Below are 21218 nucleotides of genomic sequence, written 5' to 3' on the forward strand. Positions count from 1 at the left end.
AATACCTACTCTATGACTCTTCTTTATCATACTGTTTTCTCATTTTGTGTGGGCAAAACACAAACAAGTTTAGGCTACATAATGGGCTGTCATGTTCCGTCTGAAGTTAAGAGTCTAAAGTATGAAATAACCTCAAATCCTCAGGCTAATTTCTTGTGTGGCCTTGATGTGGCTACACTTACAAATATGTGAATGCACATATTACAATATGATAAATGTACTTTTTTCTATCCTATCTCAATTGAATTCACTGAGGGCAAGAACTAAAGTGTCTTATTTTAATTCTCTAAATATGCAAATGCCTAGCACAAGTGTACTGCCAAAAATATTAATATAGGTTCACAGTCCTTAACCAAAACCCAGACTCTGGATGTGCTTTAAAAATAGTAATTTCTTGGGACGCCTGGGTGGCTCAGTCGGTTAAGCCTCTGCCTTCAGCATCGGGCTCCTTGCTTAGTGGGGAGCCTCCTTTTCCCTCTGCCTGCCACTCCCCCTACTTGTGAGTGCTCACGCGCTCAATCTCTCTAACAAATAAATAAATAAATCTTTAAAAAAAATAAAAATAATAATTTCTTGAAATTTAAACATGTTACAAGGTACACAAACCATTATGTAATACCTCCCATACCCCTGGCCAAGGGCAGCACCCCATTATCAAACATATAAATACTTTCTCAGCAAAATATATGGGATAAAAATTATATATAATTTCTCATTTGCACAGGTAATATTTTGTTACCAAATGAATTCCGTCTCCAAGTTTAAAAAGTTTTTGGTTTGCAAGCCTCCTGAATGTTGGAATTAAATAAGAGATTATATAGACTGTATTCACAAAGGTGCTGTTAAAAAATATGGTTAGTCACTTAAGCTCTCATCTTTTTGATGAGATCAGAACAACCAATCACAGCAGGCAGCTTTTACATCCCAGGTTTGGGCTGAAGACTTGGCTTGTGATTAAGGAATCCAACCTAGCAGATAGGACAAAACCTGACACTATGAGAAGAAAAAATTTTAAAAGAAAGAGAATCCTAATTGTACATTATATTCCTATTGTAGCTGTTCATGAATTTAATAAAAGCTTCCTTTGATTAGATTGTGTTAGTTTTTAATTGGAAACAGGTAGATAAAACTTCTGTCCCACACTGCTGACAATAGGATTGCTTTAATTATCCTGGAAGATAACTGCACTCTTTCTGGGACCAGTGTACATAGAAAGAGGCATTCCAAATATATTGGTAAAGAAAAAGCATAAACGTATTCAATTTTTTCAACCTGGGACCGCTACTTTAATATAAATGAAAATTGCCTCTCCTGTATTATCATTCTTTTTATCTTAGAATGTCCTGCAGAACATTTTCTACTTTTTACAAGGGGGAAAAGCTCTGTGGAGTCAAAACACAGTATACACTAAAAGCCTCTTTTCTTTCCACAACCCAAGTCCCACATCCATTTTGTTTCTATTACTATTACGTATTTTTTCCTGGCAAAAAATCAAATTCGCACTAAAAGGCTGTAAATCAACTTTACAAACAATGTTTCATTGATACAGTTCAGTTTGGCGATGTTGATTTTTCAATCTTAACATTTTAACTACAATTTTAACTGAATCAATTATTTTGTTCAACTTACGAAGTTAACAATTCAGCAAGCATTTTTTACAAAAAAATAGTGTATTCCATCCTAAAAATGGAAAAAGCAATGGTGAACAAGAAAAACTCTGAGTTTGGCTATTATTTCAAGAAGGAAATACTACGTTCTCATATTTTCATAATTCACTTAAAGAGAAAACTAGTTACATCTTACAACAAATACCAGTATATTAATAATCAAGTACAACAAAAAAGGTACAACAAAAACTAACCAGTCTGGTTTTCAGTCTGGAGAAAAAACAAACTCCCCATTGGATTTCTGGGCCATACGCATCCGTAAGTACCGACAACTAAAATCCTTTTTAATTGAGGAATTTCTTGGTATATGGTACTTGTTTTCTCTATACCGCCCTATCAAAATTACCAGCATTATTCCAGAATATAGTTATTTAGTTTGAGACCACTAAAAATACCCCACAGTCCAAAATGCCAACAGCGGTTACTCTGTAAAAAGAAATGGTCAGAAACTACATATTCCTCTAGGACATAGAACCAATCGACCAAAAGGACTTCTAGAATATGCTGCCCCAAGCTTCAATGCAACTCAGAAATAGCACACGCGGTCACGATGTCCCTTAAACCACATGACCTTCCTACGAAAGCGAAGCCTTAAACTTATCAACTAAATGAGAACTCCCCCTTTCTCTTAAGTTAAAACAAGGCAGGGCACCTGAAATGAGCGCAGCAGGGACAGATCGACTGCTGACTAGTAAGAACGGGTCGTGGATAGCAAAGTCCCTGTGCTTTGGCTACTCCCCTTACCGTTAGAAGATCTGGGAGGGAGGAAAGGAGGAGAAACACCCCAGAATCCTGGCAGAAAAGCCCCTGGCCTCGCAGATGGGGTTTAGGGAGACAGGGAGGGGCAGCTCCGTGTGTGGTGAACCTTTGTGAACACACACTCTGTGGCTGCTCGGCTCTCACCGAGGCTTTAGGAGAGCGGACTACGGGGGCCTTGCGCGACCCACAATCGTCGTGGAGGCCGCAGCGCTGCAGGCACGCGCCGGCCGAGAGCCTCCATTGCACCCTCCGCCTCTGCAGACTAGGGAGCCCTTCCCTGGCCCAACCACCCACCCACCCAGGTCACTCTCCGCCGCGTCGACTTCCGACCCGGGCTCGCGCGGGCCAGGGCGCAACGAGACGCGTGCCAGTCTCCTTCCTCAGCGTAATCCCTCCGCTGCCGGACGCGCACTAGTTTTAATCACGCCCCACCCCCTGGCAGCCGGCGTCACCTCCGCCACTCGAGCGCTTTCCAGCAGCTTCCAGAAACGTCGCCTCCCCAAACCCAGCCACTCACAGATGCCGGGCTCGGCAGCCACCGGCCCCGCCCCTAGCCGTCGCCGCAGCCGAAACTGCGGCTGCGACAGCCGGGCGGACAGCCACGCCTCTGCAGAGGCCGTCCGGAAGTGCTCCCGTTCTCGCCTTCCCCGCCACGCTGACGTCCTTTCAGGCCCGGCGCCGAGCAGGAAGGGGAACTCTTTTGCCGCGGACTCAAACCGGAAGCTGTTTTTCTAGCCGAGAGGCCAGTGGGGGAGGAGCAGGCCGAGGTGAACGTGGGTTGAACGTTGCGTGGTGTGGTGTGGACCGAACCTGGAACAGGAGTTCGGACTGACCCGGTGCGAAGAAAGGGAGTGCACGCGGCAGGTAAGGGAGGAGAGGAAGTAATTTCCCCCGGCTCCCCAAATCAGGAAGGCGAACGGAGCTGGGGAAAAGGGACTGCCTGTGGGGTAGTCGGCGCGCAGAAAGGCGGGCTGCCCTGGGAGAGGAAAGGGGCTGGAACTGGGCTCAGGTGGGAGGGCTGGTGATTGAAGTATGGAGGTAGAGTTACTGATTTCTTTTTGGCTCAGAGAGGTAAATGCTGAAGAGAAACCAGAGTTGTTGTTTTGTTTTTCGCTCTTCCAAAGAGCTTGAGGATGGGGAGGGTTAACGGAACCCTGCACCTCCTCGGGTTTCCAAGGTTGGGTTTTGAAACTGAGATGTCTTGGTCCTGTGCGTCTCTGATTCTGGAGGGCTGGGTTTGGTACCAGCCAGGGCCGGGCGCCCAAAGCCGACCGCATCCCTCGGCGTCAAGTCCGCTGTGGCCTTACCTTTGACAATTTATATGCTGAGCCCGCTTGGTCTTGGAGGGCAAACTCAAAATAGGTTTAAGGCACTTCTCGGAGCAGGTGGTTCTCTGGGTTTCCCCCACTGTGCACACGGGACTGTGAAACAAGCTTCATTACGTATCTTTGGTCATTCCCAGGGCAACCTTTACACATTCATTGTGCTGTAACTGCGTACATAGGGGGCTAAGTAATTTACATTCGGGGTCCGGGAGTATCAGTGACTCACAGAAGTAATGAAAAGAGGGCGTCAGAAGAAAGGTGCTGAGGGTGAAGTGGAGTAGAGGAGGGTAAGATTGGAAAGCCAAGTTGGTCTCAAGTACAGTGAGCTTTAGGTCATAGTACTACCTTCAGGTCCATACTGAGCGGGAATGGGATGGAGAGGTGGGAATTTGAGGCTTCCAAAGAATTGTCCACAGAATTTGGTGACTTTTACTGCGTGAAGAAGTGGGAAGTGAAAGTTTCGAGGACTACTCGAATTTTCTAGTTGTGTGTGTTTGGGAAGATGAAGATACCAAAGTCTAGGTGAGATAGAAGAAAGAGGAGCAGGTTATGTTGGTAGGGAGAACAATGAAGATAATCACTGAGGGCAAAATAACTTGTAAGAATCACCCCAGGGTTTTGTATATAAGACTAAGTTAATTGTTTTTGGAAGACCCGGATAGCTCACCTCTGGTGTTTTGTTTAATGAATTTTCTTCAGCGGGGTTTTGCATATTCAGAATTTCCACCACCAACCTATCTGCTTTTCCTATTGAAATGTTGGCTGCTGGGATCAGCATCAGAGCAGTTTTGAAGGCTTCTTATGTTTTTATAATAGAGAGAGAGGGAAAACAGCCCCAAAAAAGTTTTCTAGATCCCTCAGGCAGATGGAAATTTTCATCAGAAACATCTTACTCAAGATATATAGGGTACCAGTTTTTCTTTTGAGAATGATATAAGATGTGCAGCATATTTTCTTCATAGAGTGAAATATAAAATTAGCACCAAATGAATAGTAGTAAAAATTTACTGTCTGTTCAGGTGCTAAGCATTTTACATGTATTGTTGTATTTAATTCTTGGTACAAACCAGTGTTACAGATTTCTGAACCCAGATGAGCAGTTGTAAACCCATGCTTTTAGCCACTCTGGAACTATAAGCAGTTTGACTCTTTCCTGTATAGTTCCCTTTTGTAAGTATATTATAAATAGAGCCAGCCAAAAATAATAAATTGGTGTTGTCTGTGGGGAGCTGAAGAAGTAAAAGTTAACACCAAACTTATTTTTATCTTTTTGGCAGTGGTTCTCAGTGGGGCAGTTTTGCTTTCCAGCGGTCATTCGGCAGTGTCTGGAGACTTTTCTTGGTTCTCACAACTGAGGAATCTGGCACTCACTATCTACTAGGTAGAAGGCGGTGATGCTAACCATCCTTGCAACGTGCAAGACGGCCCTCACAGCAAAGAATTGTCTGGTCCAAAATGTCTGTAGGGCTGTAGTTCAGAAATCCCGCCTCAGTAATATTTCTTCAGGAATTTGAGATTCCCTTATACTTTACTTAGCAGTGTTTTTATTTTTGAAGTTATTCCTTGGCTTGAAAGATGTGTAAAGTTTATACATCTGGAACAGAACAGCATAACTGGTTTTTAAAGTGAGTCTGTAAGCCACAGTTTCCCAGGAGGTGGTTGTCATAGAAATTCTTAGATTTGGGAAAGACTTTTGCTTGAAATTATTTTACAACATCCCTACTAAGTGGTGATTTACTCTGCTTTAAAGTCTTTTGTATTTGGTTTCCCTTTATTTTAAATCCATATCTAAACTACTCTTAATAATTTTTCTTTATACTGAGCTCCAGTCTTATAATTTTTACTTTAATGGGTGTGATTCTTATTCCATGGAGTTACCCTCAAAACAAGCTTGTTTCATGTGTAATTTGTACTATGATAGTGTTTATATTTTTGTCTGGTACAGTTCATTATTATAAAATAGCATGTTGTTGGAAACTTCAAAAAAATAGCATTATTCTCTTGATGACCTTGGTGGTTGAAAGCAGTAGAAATGCATGGGGTTCTTTTGTCTCTGTCAAGCAGTGGCACAATAGATCTGGGGTCTTTAAAATACATTCTTAGTATAATGCTGACATCCTTGTTTCATATTATGCATAGGCCCTAAAAACTTGGGTTTTTAAACTCTGGTCAGTATAATTTGTTATTTAATAGTTTACCTCTATTATAAGTTTTAATAAATTTGCTTACAAATGAGTCTGAAACTCGGTCCTATTGGCCAGTCTGCCCTCTTCCAACAAATTTGCTAGGTTGGACAAATTATTTGTTTTCACTTTAAGATTACAATTTTTGAATATGTTTATCTTGGGACATATAGTTTCAAAATATACTTAATATATATACATCTTATAACATAGCTCTTTTTCAAAGTAAATAGGATTTTTATTTAATTGTCTATTGACTTTTTTTTTTCCAGGGTTCATTGAAAAATCCTTAGTGATATTGACATGTTTCAAGTGACATAAATTAGCCAATGACTCGGAATGATGGATTCCCCGAAGATTGGAAATGGTTTGCCAGTGATTGGACCAGGGACTGATATAGGGATATCTTCACTCCACATGGTGGGGTATTTGGGAAAAGTTAGTGAACTTATTTTTTGCCTCAGTGCAAAGTTGGGTTTTTTCCTCCTTTTTTTGAGACTTAAATTCGGCTTTAATTTTACCAATTAACTGCTAAAAAATTATATCTTCCACGGAAATCTTACAGCAATGGCGAAAGATTATTTTAATGTATTTACCTCTCTGTGTTTTATTGATATGTGAAAGTAGAAATAAAACATAGACCTTGTGGTTTATTATTCTCTGAAAATATGAAACATACATTTTCCCTGGCAGTTGATGTTACTTTTTTTCTTGCAAATAAAACTGATGCTATTTTTAACACTTAAAATTTAATATTTAAAACTGTAATACATTCTTTTTAGAATAATAGCTGTATTTAAAGCATATATGCATTTCTTTTATTAGCCATGTTTAAAATATTAGCCAGGACACTTGCAGGTGAAAATTGTATTTTTTTTTCTGGGTTACTTTTCCATTTAACTTTTTGTAATTTGATACAATCTAGGAATGTCTATATTTTAATTTACTTTATTTCTTTTTTAGAATTATGATTCAGCTAAAGTCCCGTCAGATGGGTATTGCCCTGCTTGTAGAGAGAAGGGAAAGTTAAAAGCCTTAAAGACTTACCGAATTAGTTTTCAAGAATCTATCTTTTTGTGTGAGGATCTGCAGGTAAAGTATTAATCTTAGATAGTATTAAGGTTTTAGCTTTTTGCTTTTTTATTCAGTGTTTCAATTTGTACTCATTTGTATTTTTTAGACTGTACATTTTTAATACATAGATGATCAGTTTCTAGATCTATCTAGTATATGGTTTTAAATATTTTCTGTTATTTTTCCTGAGTTATTGCATGAATATACTTGTTTTTATTATCATTAGACTTGTGAGAGGGGAAAATACATTTCAGGATGGATTTTTTTTTTTAACCTTTGGGGGGGGGTCCTTGTTAGTTGTTGGTATATAGTAGATATCCTTTCATCTCTTTGATTTATAAACTTTGGAACTTAATCGGAAAAGTTATTAATCTCCAAATATTAGATACTTAAGGATCTAAATATCCAGTGTATCAGTGGTACAACTTTTAAAAAAAGATTTTATTATTTATTTGAGAGAGAGTGCAGGCACGCAAGAGAGAGCACAAGTTGGGGGAGAGGGAGAAGCAGACTCCCTGCTGAGCAGGGAGCCCTGTTCTGGTCTCAGATTCCAGGACCCCAAGATTATGACCTGACCTGAAGTCGCTTAACTGACTGAGCCGCCCAGGCGCCCCCAGTGGTACAACTTTTATATAACAGCTCATTAAATTCCCTGATACTCCACATTTTATTGTACTTGACAATTTATGAAACTCTTGTATACATAGTTCTCAAAACTTTGCAAGGTAGGTATTTCCATTATGAATAAGAAGTCAGAGAGGGTTGAGGAACATAAGATCTTCATAAAGTTGCAGAATTGTAATTGGAATACAGTCTTTTTTTTTTTTTAAGATTTTATTTATTTATTTGACAGAGATACAGACAGCCAGCGAGAGAGGGAACAGAAGCAGGGGAGTGGGAGAGGAAGAAGCAGGCTCATAGCGGAGGAGCCTGATGTGGGGCTCGATCCCATATCGCCAGGATCACGCCCTGAGCTGAAGGCAGATGCTTAACCGCTGTGCCACCCAGGCGCCCCTGGAATACAGTCTTCTAATTTCAGACATGTTTTATTCCAAGTAAACTAGAAGTTCATCAGAATCACCTGGAGTACTTTTTAAAAATTTCTGGGTATCACCTCCAGATGCCAATTCAGTAGAATTGACCCAGAATTATATAATTTTGTAACTCTTAGGGATGAGTCTGATGATCAGCCAAGTTTGCAAAATACTAAACTAAATCACACTGTTGGTGGTAGATACTTTTGCTGAATGTAACGGGCATTCTTACAAATAGAAATAAATTTCTTTTCGCATTTATTCAGTTTTTTTTTTTTTTGAGTGTCACCACGTTGGCAGTGTTCCAAAGGCTAGGATGCAATGAATAAAGCAAAAAATATCTTACCCTCAAGGAAGTGGTTATGAGGGACCCTGGGTGACTCGGTTAAGCATCTGCCTTCAGCTCAGGTCATGATCCAGTGTCCCGGGATGGAGCCCCAGGTCTGCCTCTGCTCAGTAGGAAGTCTGCTTCTCCCTTTTTCTCCTCTGCCTGCTGCTTTCCCTGCTTGTGTGTGCGCATGCACATGCTTTCTTTCTCTACCAAATAAATAAAAAAAAATTTTTTTAAGGTGGGTATGTTCTGGAGAGGGAAAAAAATAAGTTATATTTTTTTGTGTGTGAGGTAATGAAAAGTGCCGTGGGGAAAAATAAAGCCCAGGGACTGGAGTGTCAGGGAATGGGTAGTTAGCAGTTTTAAGTAGAGTGGTGAAGGGAGTTCTTCATTAAGTAAATGACATTTGAGCAGAAACCTGAAAGAGATGAAGAACAAGCCATGTGAATACCAGATGGACAAGCATTCCAGACAGGGAGAGTAGCAGTACAAGGCCCTGAGAGAGTAGAGGTTGCCTGTGCATGTTTGTTCTACTGCAAGGAAACTAGGAGAGCTGGATCTGAGTAAGTGAAGCAGAGCAATAGAAGATGGGTCAGAAAAATAATGGGGTGGGGGCTGGACAACGTAGGGTCTCTGGCTTTTACTGTGACTGAAATGAAGAGCCATAGCAGGGAGTGACATAATCTGATTTACACGTTAAAAGGATCACTGTGGCTCCTGTGTTGAAAGTATGTGTAATGGGCAAGCCCTGAAGCAGGGAGACTACTTGGAAGATAATTGGAGTATTCCATGGGAAGCAAATAGTGGCTAAGGTGATGGGATATGGTTGGGTTATCTGTCTATTTTGAAAGTAGAGCCAAAAAGGATTTGCTGAAAGATTGGGATACTTAGTAGGAGAGAGAGGAATCAAGGATGATTCCCAGGTTTTTGGCTTACATAATTGGAAGAGTGGAGTTGCCAGTTACTAAGATGAGAACGATTTCGGGAAGAGGAAGATTTGGGGGAAAGATCAGGCTAGGACCAGTCAAGCTTGAGATAGCTATCTACTACTTGAGGGTATATGGAATAAGTGGTTGGATCTATGTGTCTGGTATTAGGTGGAGAGTGATGTTAGAGAGATACCTTTGGGAGTCATCAGCATGTAGATAATTGAACCATGAGAGTGGATGAGTTTACCTAGAAGTATTGGTGGCAATCCAAGGACTAATCCCTGTTACACTCCCGCTTTAAGAGATTGTGGAGATGAAGTGGAACCAGGAGAGGAGTGAGAGAAGAAATGGACAGTGAGGTAAGAGTAAACCCAGAAAGGGGAGGGTATTTTGTCCTGGAAGTCAAATGAAGAAAATATTTAAGGAAGAAATTATTTACTTTCAACTCAAGGAGAATGAAGACTCAACTCACCATTGGCTAGAGTGTTGTGGACCTCACTGAGAACCTTGATGAGAATATTTTGGGTGAAATGTTAGTGATAAAGGAAAGCTTGGTTGGAGTGAGTGATAGAAAATTGCAGAGGAAGAACTGAGAAATACAGATGTGAGGTGGTACTTGGAGGAGGGAATTTTTAAGTTGGGAAAAATAACAGCATGTTTGTATGCTGATTATATCCAGTGGAGAGGGAAAAATAGAAGAAAGTGTCACAGAATTGCTGGAGAGCTTTTCCTGAAGCAGACAGTGGGCTCTATTGAACAGTGAGAGGGCTTGATGTTAGGAGGTTTGACAGCTTATCCTAACAGCAGACCATATAGTTTACTCATTAACTAGCTCAGAACAGAGTTATAGAATGGTGAATATGGGAAAGAGAAATCTTTCTAGAAAAAAACTTTTTTCCCCTCTTCCAAACAGTGTATAGTATTTCAATAGAGTTCTTTAACCGTGGTCTGCCATAATAAAGTCCCTATCCTCAGGACATTAGGTTTTGGCTATTAAAGTTAGAAGTATTATTTGCATTTTTAGTTTTGAAGCATTTTTTTTAAGTGATGAGGAAAACCAATAATATTAAGAATATATAACCAAGAATTTTAAGTATATACTTTACAGGTGTAAAAAAATAACTTTAAAGTAATTATTGATCTAATTTTTAGGAAGTGTTCTAATCAGTAAGAGCCGGGTGTATTTTATGAAGTGGATTGGTTTACACCAGGAGTCAGCAAACTCTTTATATGACACCCACAGCCTAAGAATGATAGTTACGTTTTAAAATGATTAAGCAAAAATGAATAGAATACTCTTTTGTAATACATGAAAGTTATATGAATTTCAAATTTCAGTGTACGTAAAAAAAGTTTTATTGGAATGTAGCCATACTCAATCATTTTTGCATTGTCTGTGGCCACTTTTGTATTGTAATGGCAGACAGAGACCTTGACTAGCTCACAAAGCCTAAGATATTTATCTGGCTTTTTACAGTTAAAGTTTGCTGATCCCTGGTCTATAAGACCTTTCAGTCAATTTGTTAATTTGTTAGTTTTTTTAAATTATAAAATTTGAAGTCCACTGAACATTCTGCTTTCACTTGCCCAAATTGCAAAGAGCCACATGGGAAACCCCTCTTAATTGGAAGTTTCTTGAAAAAAAGCACTAAGATTCAAACTCTGCTTTCAGATTAATAAATTGAAACTCAAGTTTTTTCAAACTGTAGGGAGTTTTCTCTCTCTCTTTTTTTTTTTTTTGAGTATTCCATTGTTTAGTCTTTTATTAGAACATTTATTTAGTTTTTTTTAAAAAACATGAAATTTATAAGGCTCTGAAATCTTCAGTTGAGTCAGAGAAACTCATTTTCTTGGTTTTCTTCATTTGTAAAATGAATGTAAATTATTTTTTTGTAAATATTTTTATAGTTTGTTTTTGGCATATCTTTATAGATAATTTTCCAAATATAAGGTAATGTGCAGTGTTCTGCTTTTTCCATTTTATAGGAAATTGGGAATGTATCTAAGCTGCTCAAAAAATCAGTGAAAGAGGCAGCATTAGATTTTTTCAGCCTTAGGCTTTAAATGCTCTTGCGTGGTTGAGCTAGATGGAAAAATTAATACTCTATGTATTATTGTTTTATAATTTTCCTTTTTTTGAAGACAGGTTAAAAATCTTCTAGTTACAAAAATGGCATATGTTCATTATAAATACGAAGTAGAAACTAAAGTCAGGGTATAAAGGAGATAAAAATCTGAATGCATTAATTTATAAAAGGGAAAAATCGGGGCAAGGGCAAATTGTATTTTAAATTGGCCCTATGACTGGAGCACAAATTATAGATAGAAAAGTCAGTTGAGACATTTGCAAATAATGTAGGGGGAGACCATTTTAGGCCACTAAATTCTGCAGCCCCAAGGCCTTTTATTGTTTATTCTTTTTAATTAAGTGGGGTTGCTGGTAGGATGTGCACACCATGATCTTGACTCTGCTTGAGATAAAGATTTTTTATTTTTTTGTTTTTAAAACATTTTTTAATTGTAAAAAAACCCAGCATGAAATTTACCATCTTAATAATTTTTAAATGTACAGTTGAGGAGCGTTAGGTGTTATTCACATTATGTGGCACGGCTTGAACTTCTTGTCTTGAAAAATTTAAATTTTGTACCGACTAAATATCAGCTTCCCTTTTCCCCATGCTTTGGAAACCACCATTCTACTTTTGGGCTCTATGAATTTGACTACTCAAATTCTCCTACCTCATATAAGTGGAATCATACTGTATTTTTCCTTTTGTGACTAACTTATTTTACTTAGCTTAATACCCTCAATATTTATACATGTTGTAGCCTGTGAATGAATTTCCTCACTTTTTAAGGCTGAGTAATATTTCGTTGTATGTATATACCACATTTTCTTTATCCATTTGAACATTTATGGATATTTGGGTTGCTATCACCTCTAGGCTGTTGTGAATAATGCTGCAAGGGATATGGGTGTGTAAATATCTCTTTGAGATCTTCCTTTTTTTTTTTTTTTGACTGTATACCTGTCTTATGATTATGAGTACAAAATTGTGGTTTTATAGTGTTCTCTATTTTCTGACATATGGTAGGATTTAGGAAATGTCAAGGTATAAAGTTGAGGGTCAGGTTGTTAGTTAATGGTTAGTTACTAGTTGGTAACAGAGACAAGAATCCAGAACTTATCCTATTAAACGAAAGAATTTCATAAGTAGAATATTATGAGTATAATGTTTATTTGTATAGAAGAAGCTGTACTTGAAGAGAGGATTTAGTGCATTTCAGTATCTGTTGCTTACAACCTAGTGACTAAAAAAACTTAATGGCTTGATTTAGTATTCCTCGTGATTCTGTGGGTTGCCCAGGTAGTTCTTAGACTTCACCTGCTGTTGGCTAGAAAACCTAAAATGTCCACATAGCTGGCAATTGGTACTAGCTGCCTACTGGGAACTCAGCTCAGGCAGTCAGCCAGGATCTCAGTTCTTTTCCATGAGGCTAATTGGGCTCCTCACAGTATGATGGATGGGACTTCTTTATGAAGGAGTGCTCCAGAAGGGAAGACTCCAAAAGGACTAGCCCAATGAGCCCATGCCTGTCAAGCTTCCATGTGTGTCATGCGTGTGAACATCCCATGAAAGCTGGTCATATGGCTAAGCCCAGAGTGGTGCAGCAGAGGACCGACTCTACCAGGGCATGAATAGCAGGAGGGGTAGTTCTTTAGTTCTTAGAGGCCACCAAGGTAGCAGTTACCATGCTTATGTAGAGAGAAGGCATTATTTTAAATGAAGACACATAGAATATTAGATTTCCTGAATTTGTCTTTTAAAATATTTTCCTAGGTTTCAGACTTGGGGAGAATTGGTTATTTTGGTGATTGTCTACATGTTTGATATTTGGCTGAAATTTTGTTAATATATAATAAGATTTGATGAAGTTGTTAAAATTCAGCCAATTTGAATCTTAGATCCAGTAAGGATGTAAAATTGTTAACGTTGATGTGCTCTCAGATTAATATTCAGTTTTTAAAATTAAGAAACACAAATTAGTAATGCAAATTTTTTTTCTTTGAAAATACTCCCCCCCAAAAATGAAAATACTTTTCTAGTTTTTAATGTTATGCAGTGTACCTGTCCCAAAAAGAATAACACTTATCACAGAATGTTTCTTTAAATTGTTGAAATTTGTTAATTCACTCAACATTAGGTTTTTTATTAAAACAGAACTATGTATGTTTTCCTTATTAGCTTCCTCTGGTGTGGATCAGAGTAAACTCTTGATTGTTAAAATTAACTGGAGAAAGTTATGCTTTTGGGGGCCAAAATTTTGATTTGATAGTTGTTCCTAGTTCTTTTAAATTTAGATTTGTACAATTGTATTGATGCTAAAATTTTATATGTATTTTTCATGACATAGAAGTTGTTATATAAAACCTGAGCTTACTTGAATTTTTTGTAGTTTTTATCATTTTCTTTTTTCTTTTAGTGCATCTATCCTTTGGGCTCTAAATCACTTAATAACTTAATTTCTCCTGATTTGGAAGATTGTCACACTACAAATAAGCCTCAAAAAAGAAAGTTCTGGGAAATCCACTATAAAGAGTCACCTCTTTTAGCAAATGCCAAAAAGACTAAAAATCATATTGTTACTGATGGTGAACAAGTTTTGAACAGCAAACATAGTGGAGAAGCATATGATGAAACCTCATCTCACTTACCTGATTTACCACACAGTGGTCCACAGAATCCAGTTAGGACAGCTGATCCCTTGGAACAGAATGAGATTTCAGAGGCTGGTATTACTGACATGGGTGCTGAAGAATATCCTACTAGAGTTGATGTTTCTGGACCTGGAGGGATTTCTCCTCAAAATGAAGGATGCACGTCTGAACTGGAAATGCCATTGGAGATCAAATGTACGTCACTTTGCCAGTCTTTATGTGTCCAATGGAAAAACGCTAATGCTCTCTGTTGGTTAGATTGTATTCTGTCAGCATTGGTGCACTTGGAAGGGTTAAAAAACACTGTGACTGACCGGTGCTGTAACGAGGACTCTGTGTTCTGGCAGTTGTTTATGAAGTATAATCAAGCCAATAAGCTGCTGCACACCAATCAGTTGGATCGAATTAAAGGTTGGTAATAATAATTTATTTCTCTTTTACTTTTAAAGAAGTTAATGTTCACGGATGCCTGGGTGGCTCAGTCAGTTAAGCGTCTGCCTTTGGCTCAGGTCATGATCCCAGGGTCCTGGGATCAAGTCCAGTATCGGGCTCCTTGCTCAGCAGGAAGCCTGCTTGTGCATGCATGTGCTCTCTCTGTGTCTATCTGACAAATAAATAAAATCTTTAAAAAAAAATTTAATTTTCAGTTTTGTCTCATAACATGTGGAAAAGACGCAGATACAAATCACTCATTCTACAACTTCCCAAAAATCTCTATTCACAATCAGGGGTATATATCATTTTTTTTCTTATAAAATAGGATACCCATGAACCCACCTCCCAACCTAAAAGAATTAAAATATCTCCAGTAATTTCATTTACTTACGTGTTCCTCCCAACCCCATCCTCCATCTACCCCCCCCATGGTAATTATTAACCTGAAATGTGTTTTATCATTTCTTCTTTTTTGAAATAGTTTGTTTTGCATATGTATTGCTAAACAATATATTGCCTACTTTAGTTTATTTTGAACTTAATAAAAAGGGTATTGTATAGTATGTCTTCTGGGATCTTTCTTTCTTAAGATTTATTTATTCAAGAGAGAGTATAAGCAGGGGGAGCAGCAGAGGGAGAGGGAGAAGCCCAGGATCATGACCTGAGCTAAAGGCAGCTGCTTAACTGAGCCACTTGGGTGCCCCGTTTCATTTTCTTTTTATAAAGATTTATCTATGAAGCTGCTTGTATTGGTGGTTCATTATTTTTCATTGCTATAGATGTCCATTTTGTAAATATATCAGTATATTCATTTACCTGTCATTGAGTTGTTTTTTTGCCATTACAAATAGTGTTGCTGGGACTATTCTTGGGCTCAGAGAGTTTCTCTTTGAGTACACCATAGGAATGGAGTCAAATCATAGACTCTGGGGCACCTGGGTGGCTCAGTCAGTTAAGCATCCGAACTTGATCTCAGCTCAGGTTATGGTCTCAGGGTCGTCAGATCAAGCCCTGTTTCGGGGTCTGCACTCAGTACAGTGTTTGCTTGAGTTTTTCTCTCTCCCACTCCCCCTCCCCCTGCTTATGTGCACTTGCTCTCTCTCTGTCTCTCTCAAATAAATGAAATCTTAAAACGAATCATAGCCTCTAAGTTCAGATTTACAAGATAATGGCAAATTGTTTTCCAAACTGGTTGTACCAGTCAGTACTCCCGTTAGCAATGTGTGAGAGATCTTCCTGATCCATGTATTCTTCCTTGGTTATTTTCACACTTGGAGAATTTTGCTATTTGAATGATGTAAAATGGTTTATGGTCTTGATTTGCCTTTCCCAAATTTTATTTTATTTTAAGTTTTTAGTTTAATTCAGTTAAACAGTATTATGTTAGTTTCAGGTGTATACAGTATAATGATTCAGCAGTTCCATGTCATCTGGTACTCCTCACAAGTGCACTCCCTAGTCCCCTCACCTATTTAACCCATCCCCCACTCACCTCTCTGCCTTTCTCAAATTTTAAAGAGGTTGGACAGCTCTTCAAGTGTAGAATTGATCATATGTTTCCTCTTTTGTGAAGTGCCTGTTTGTGTCTTATCATTATTTGTTCTATTGCATGTACTTATTTGTTTGAGTTCTATATATCTTTGTTGCTATCTTTATGTCAGATATGTGTTACTAAATCTCCCAATTTGTATCTTGTGTATTTACTTTTTTAAAGATATCTTTTGATATACAGAAATTCTTAATCTTTCCTTTTGTAGCTGATAATACTTCTGACATTTAAGAGGAATCTTCCCTTTTCCAAGATTAGAAAGTCATTCACCTATATTTTCACTGAAAAGTCAGAGTTTTGTAGTTGACATTGAATTTTAATTCAGCTAAAGTTAATTTTTGTGTGTGGTAATCATCCCCTTTTCCTCCCGTATTTCTCACCTAGCTAGTTTTTCCTAGCTCCTAGCTCCACATTTTTCTCAACTGATCTGCCACCTTTGTGGCCACCTTTGTTATATAGTCTTCCATATATGTGTGCAGCTATTCCTTAACTCGCAGTTTTGTTTTCTTGGTTACTTTGTCTGTCCCTATGTGAGTACCACACTATTTTAATTACCAGGGTTATTTAGGTCTTGCTGTCCGGTAGTATAAGAATCCTCACCTTTATTCAACTTGTCTTTGGTCATGCAGTCTTTTATATACATTTTACACATTTTTCCCCATTGTTGACCATTCAGGGTGCTTATTATTTTTTGCAATTATAAACAAACTCCATGACAGATAACTCATATATCCTTTGAATCCATCCATTGCCGATTATATCTTAGAAGGGATATTAATATTTGAATATAGAGTCTTTCTTTCTTTCTCTTTTCTTTTCTTTTTAAAAGATTTTATTTATTCATTTGAGAGAGACAGCCAGCAAGAGATGGAACAAAAGCAGGGGGAGTGGGAGAGGAAGAAGAAGGCTCCCAGAGAAGGAGCCCGATGTGGGGCTCGATCCAAGAACACCGGGATCACGCCCTGAGCCAAAGGCAGACACTTAACAACGACTGAGCCACCCAGGCGCCCCATGAATATAGAGTCTTTCTGAATGGCTTCCCAGAAGGGTTATATCATCATGTAATTCCATTTTCATATGTAGAAGAAAACATCCCAGAGCACCTTTGAGTATAAACATTTTAAAAGTTATAATTTTGTTAGATAAGAAATATTGCTTCAACTTGAGTTTCTTTGAGATTGAATTTTTTGCAAGTTTTAAAATTCAGTTTTTTATAGGCGTTTTTGTTTTTGCCTTTTCTTCTCTGTATTCCTGTCCTCTATAATTACAGAAACCCGATACTGAGTTAGATGACAGTTCAATTGATTATTTCTTGTTCAAATTTTGACTTGAATGTTTTTTATAAAACATAGCCACTTCATTTTGTTTGTGTTTTTTTTTTTTTTGAACCATAATTAGCATACAGTGTGGTATTAGTTTTGGGTGTACAATGAAATGATTCAGTAGTTCTATACATTACTCAGTAAGTGTACTTTTAATTCTCTTTATTTCACCCATGTTACATATTCAATCATATTAATTTTCTACAGAATAATTATAGTTTTTATAGTATGGTTGTAATTGCATTTAAATTGACTTTGAATTTTCAGTTTTCTCTCTTTTTCTTTGGCATGGTTAAATAAAAATTCTAGTTAATGCTTCGTTTTATAAGAGAATCCAGATATTTTCATAGTAAAACATATCAACAGTATGATCAGGCTATATGGATTATTTGTAAGGGATTTTGGTGAAATCTTTTGTAGCTTAAGAATAACCAGAGTCAGATACATATGGGGGCTGGTTTTCTTACACAGTAATTCTATTTTGAGGACTTTAGCCCTAAAGAAATGAACAAAAACATGGATAGGTATGTGCCCAAAACATGTTTATCATGATAGTATTTATAATAGTGAAAAAAGAAACAATTGTCCAGCAGCAGGAGAATGGTTAATAAAACTATGATTCAGTTGGAGTGTAATAACTAGCTTACAAAGTTTTTAATGAAGTCAGTTCGTGTGAAGTAATAAGTTACACAAAGAAATAAATGAGTAGATGTTGTCTCTAGCATGAGTAATAATCACATGTAAAGACACAGCTTCAGCTGTTTCAAAGATAGGCAGAATATCTGAAAGCATAGCTCTCTTGCTAGGCCTGTGATTATTTGGATAAGAAAGGCTTTTACTGAGATTTACTCAAACAGTAATATTGGCTCATGTAGTCAGAACTAATGATACTGGGCTGAGGGAATATTAGGGCAATATATGGTATAGCACAGAGAGAAAAATAAGAATTAAGGAAATTTTGTGTTCTCCATTTTGTCTCTGCTTAATTTATTGAATCTGATGAACTTTCATTCTTGGTAATGTCTTAATTTTCTATAGAAAGAGATTGATAAGAAATTGATCATGTATATTTCATTTTTAGATGGGGATTGTAAAAAACTTACTTCAGGAATATTTGCAAAGATTGAGACCTGTCTGAATAAAGTCAGAGATGAAATTTTCATTAGGCTTCAGCCTCAGCTTAGATGCACATTAGGTAAGTAATTTGTATAATTTAACTGTATTACTCATGTATGTATTACTACCATAAAGAAATACATCATAGGAAAATATAGTACTATTTTATTACTTTGGGTGATTAGATTCTTGGGAGAGAGAATCTGCATATATAGGAGCCTACCGCTGGTTAAATCATTGGTGGGCAGAGTTGTTGTTCCATATAAATATCCAGGCTTGTGTTCCACCCCTTGAAAGTGGATGTATTTCTCAGAACCAGGTGGATACTCAGGGGTGGACACCATTGGTTGCTTTTCCGAAACTTTCCCCCAGTGGATTAATTCAGTGTCTTCAGCCTTGACTGTGCATTAAAAAGCACCTAGGGAATTGAAAAGTGTTTGGGGTCTATTAAGTAAGAATCTCAGGGGTGGAGCTCAGGTATCAGCAATTTTTAGAAGCCCCCCCCCCCCCGTGATTCTTAAGGATGGACAGGGTTGAGAATCTCTGATCTAAACCAACGATAGAAATTGGACTTCCTTGCCGGTGAGTGGTTTAGGGGAATAGACATATGATACAATTTTCGTCAGTAAAATATGAGGAGAAATAACTGATGACCTTTTGGGGAAGCTTACTTACTTTTAAAAAGGGCAGAAGAATGAGACCTGCTTTGTTCTTTATGAATTGGCTTTTGGCCTTGGAGCAGAGTAGAGCTAGGGTACTAGAGTCCTGGGGCTTTCGGAATTTTAGTGTTGCAAAAGAGTCATTGCTGATTTTTTTTTTTTAAGGGTAGTGTCTTTTTGTTTTCCATGAACTTCTACATGTATGTTTACTGTGTTAAAATAGTAAACTGATTTTCCATATGCCAAATATTTGGCATTGTCTCCTTTAGGTCTAAAGGACTGTTCTAATTTATCATCAGGTAGGATCTCAGATGGGATGAATATTCTTTTTCTTCTTTTTTAGTAAAGTACAATTTCTGTAATAGTAAAACCCTTTTTAAGTGTATATGGTGTATAACCATTACCATAATCAAGATAGAGAGCAGTTCTGTCACCTTAAAAGTTTTCTTCAGGCTCCTTCAGCCCCTGTTCTTACCCCTGATGTCGGGTGGGTACTCATTTCAAAGGAGCCTTTTCCATAAGATTAACAGAGTATAGACTAGGGGCTCCCGCGGTGCATTTGCAGGTGTCTTTTCCTTCCTGGAGTGACCTGAGATGTTTTTTCAGGGTCTCTGCTCCAGTTTCCATTTGAAAAAAAGAGTGGTTTCTTCCCCATCTGAATCAGCACTCCTCTTAACTCTGATAATTGTATTTGGAACAAGGTTGCATCTTGTTCCACTGCCGCCTTGGGCCTGGTTTTCTATGTAACAGAGAAGGAATTTTTAAATTACTATTTTGTGCAATCATAGCAATTGGGCAAGCATACAGCTCTTCTAATACAATAGAATTCCTTTCTTGTTTGTGTTACATGCTACTCGTTCAACAGTAATAGGCATTCAACAGTTAATAGGCGTTGTGTTAGAGCTTAAGATCTTACCAGTGAAATCTAATCTTTGTTTTGGAGAGCATTTTAAAATCCTACAATGTATGTATCTTTATTTTGAATGTTAATGTTTACTTTCCAGTACTAAAGAAAGAGAAATAGAATCTGTACTGGCCCTGGGTGTTGGTTAAATTTTTAAGGTCAGTCATTGTATCATTTTGATTATTGTTTTTAAAAAAATTCATTATAAACCATCCTTTCTGTTCCCCCTCCCTGCAGTTTAAGAAATAAAATATTACAAATACACATGAAGCCCCCTTTATACTCTAATTCAGTTCTTCCTTACTTCCCCACAAAGGTAATTGCTCTCTTCAATTTAGTTTTTTCTTTCTCTCTAATGTCTAATTTTTTAAAGGAAAAAGTTAATACTGTTTTGGTTTGTACTTATTTATGTAATTTTAAAGAATAATTTAGTCTTTGAGATATGCGTACCAGTGTAAGGATACACAGACCAGTAGAACAGAATAGAGAGAGAGTCCAGATGAAAACCCTCCCTTTTTGCTTAGGTCATACCGTGTGACAGAGGTGGTGATGCAGGTAAGTGGGGAAAAGAAAGGCTGTCTATTAAACGGTGCTGGGACAGTTGCTTCCTGAGACCTGGGGGGTGGGGGGGCTTGGATCCCTACTTGACACTAATCAGAAGTAACTTCAGCCTAATATTTAAAGACCTAAACATGGAAAAGCAGAATTATAGAACTTAGGGACAAAATATGGGTGAATATTTTACCACTCAGTGGAGAAGAATTTCTTAAATAAGGTACATAAAATAGTGGTAGATAGGATCACATTGAAGTTTGAAATCTCTGGGCAAAGATAGAACAAAGAAATAATTTCCTGGTTATCTGGTAAAGATTTCTGTACACCAGTTTAAAAAAAGGACAGCATGATAGAAAGTGGCCAGAAAACATTAACAAGCAATTAACAGAAGAGAAGACTTGACTAGACAGCAAAGAGTTACCGAAAGATTTGTATCATGGCAGATGATGGTATTTTTAGGGAAATACGCAAACTAGGTAGTTGGGTAGGCTTGGGGTGAAGATACTAGAGGCAAAGAAACCACTTAACTGATTTCAACAGGAGGTTATAAAAATTGGAATGAATTGGTATTATATGTTCTCTGGTGGGTGCTTTATGGTTAATACCCATAAAATTTGTAAACAAAGGAAAAATAATTAAGATCAATTAGGAACTAT

The 21218-nt window shown here is 37.7% G+C and overlaps 1 protein-coding gene across 5 annotated transcripts in view; it reads left to right on the forward strand.

Annotated features, from left to right (window-relative positions):
- Positions 1-2960: 2960 nt before the first annotated feature.
- Positions 2961-21218, forward strand: part of USPL1 (ubiquitin specific peptidase like 1) — a 34324-nt gene continuing 16066 nt past the window's right edge. The window contains exons 1-5 of one of the 5 annotated variants that reach the window (XM_002914755.4): positions 2961-3290; positions 6207-6372; positions 6898-7026; positions 13788-14433; positions 18410-18523. In XM_002914755.4, coding sequence (XP_002914801.1) covers positions 6274-6372; positions 6898-7026; positions 13788-14433; positions 18410-18523 — 988 coding nt within the window. In that variant the 5' untranslated portion in view covers positions 2961-3290; positions 6207-6273. Of the gene's footprint in view, positions 3291-6206; positions 6373-6897; positions 7027-9470; positions 9662-13787; positions 14434-18409; positions 18524-20107; positions 20166-21218 lie in introns of those variants that run through there. The other 4 variants (XM_011219122.3, XM_011219123.3, XM_034665034.1 and 1 more) reach the window with 4 other exon arrangements.

Source organism: Ailuropoda melanoleuca, chromosome 7, assembly GCF_002007445.2.
Source record: "Ailuropoda melanoleuca isolate Jingjing chromosome 7, ASM200744v2, whole genome shotgun sequence".
Lineage (NCBI taxonomy): Eukaryota > Metazoa > Chordata > Mammalia > Carnivora > Ursidae > Ailuropoda > Ailuropoda melanoleuca.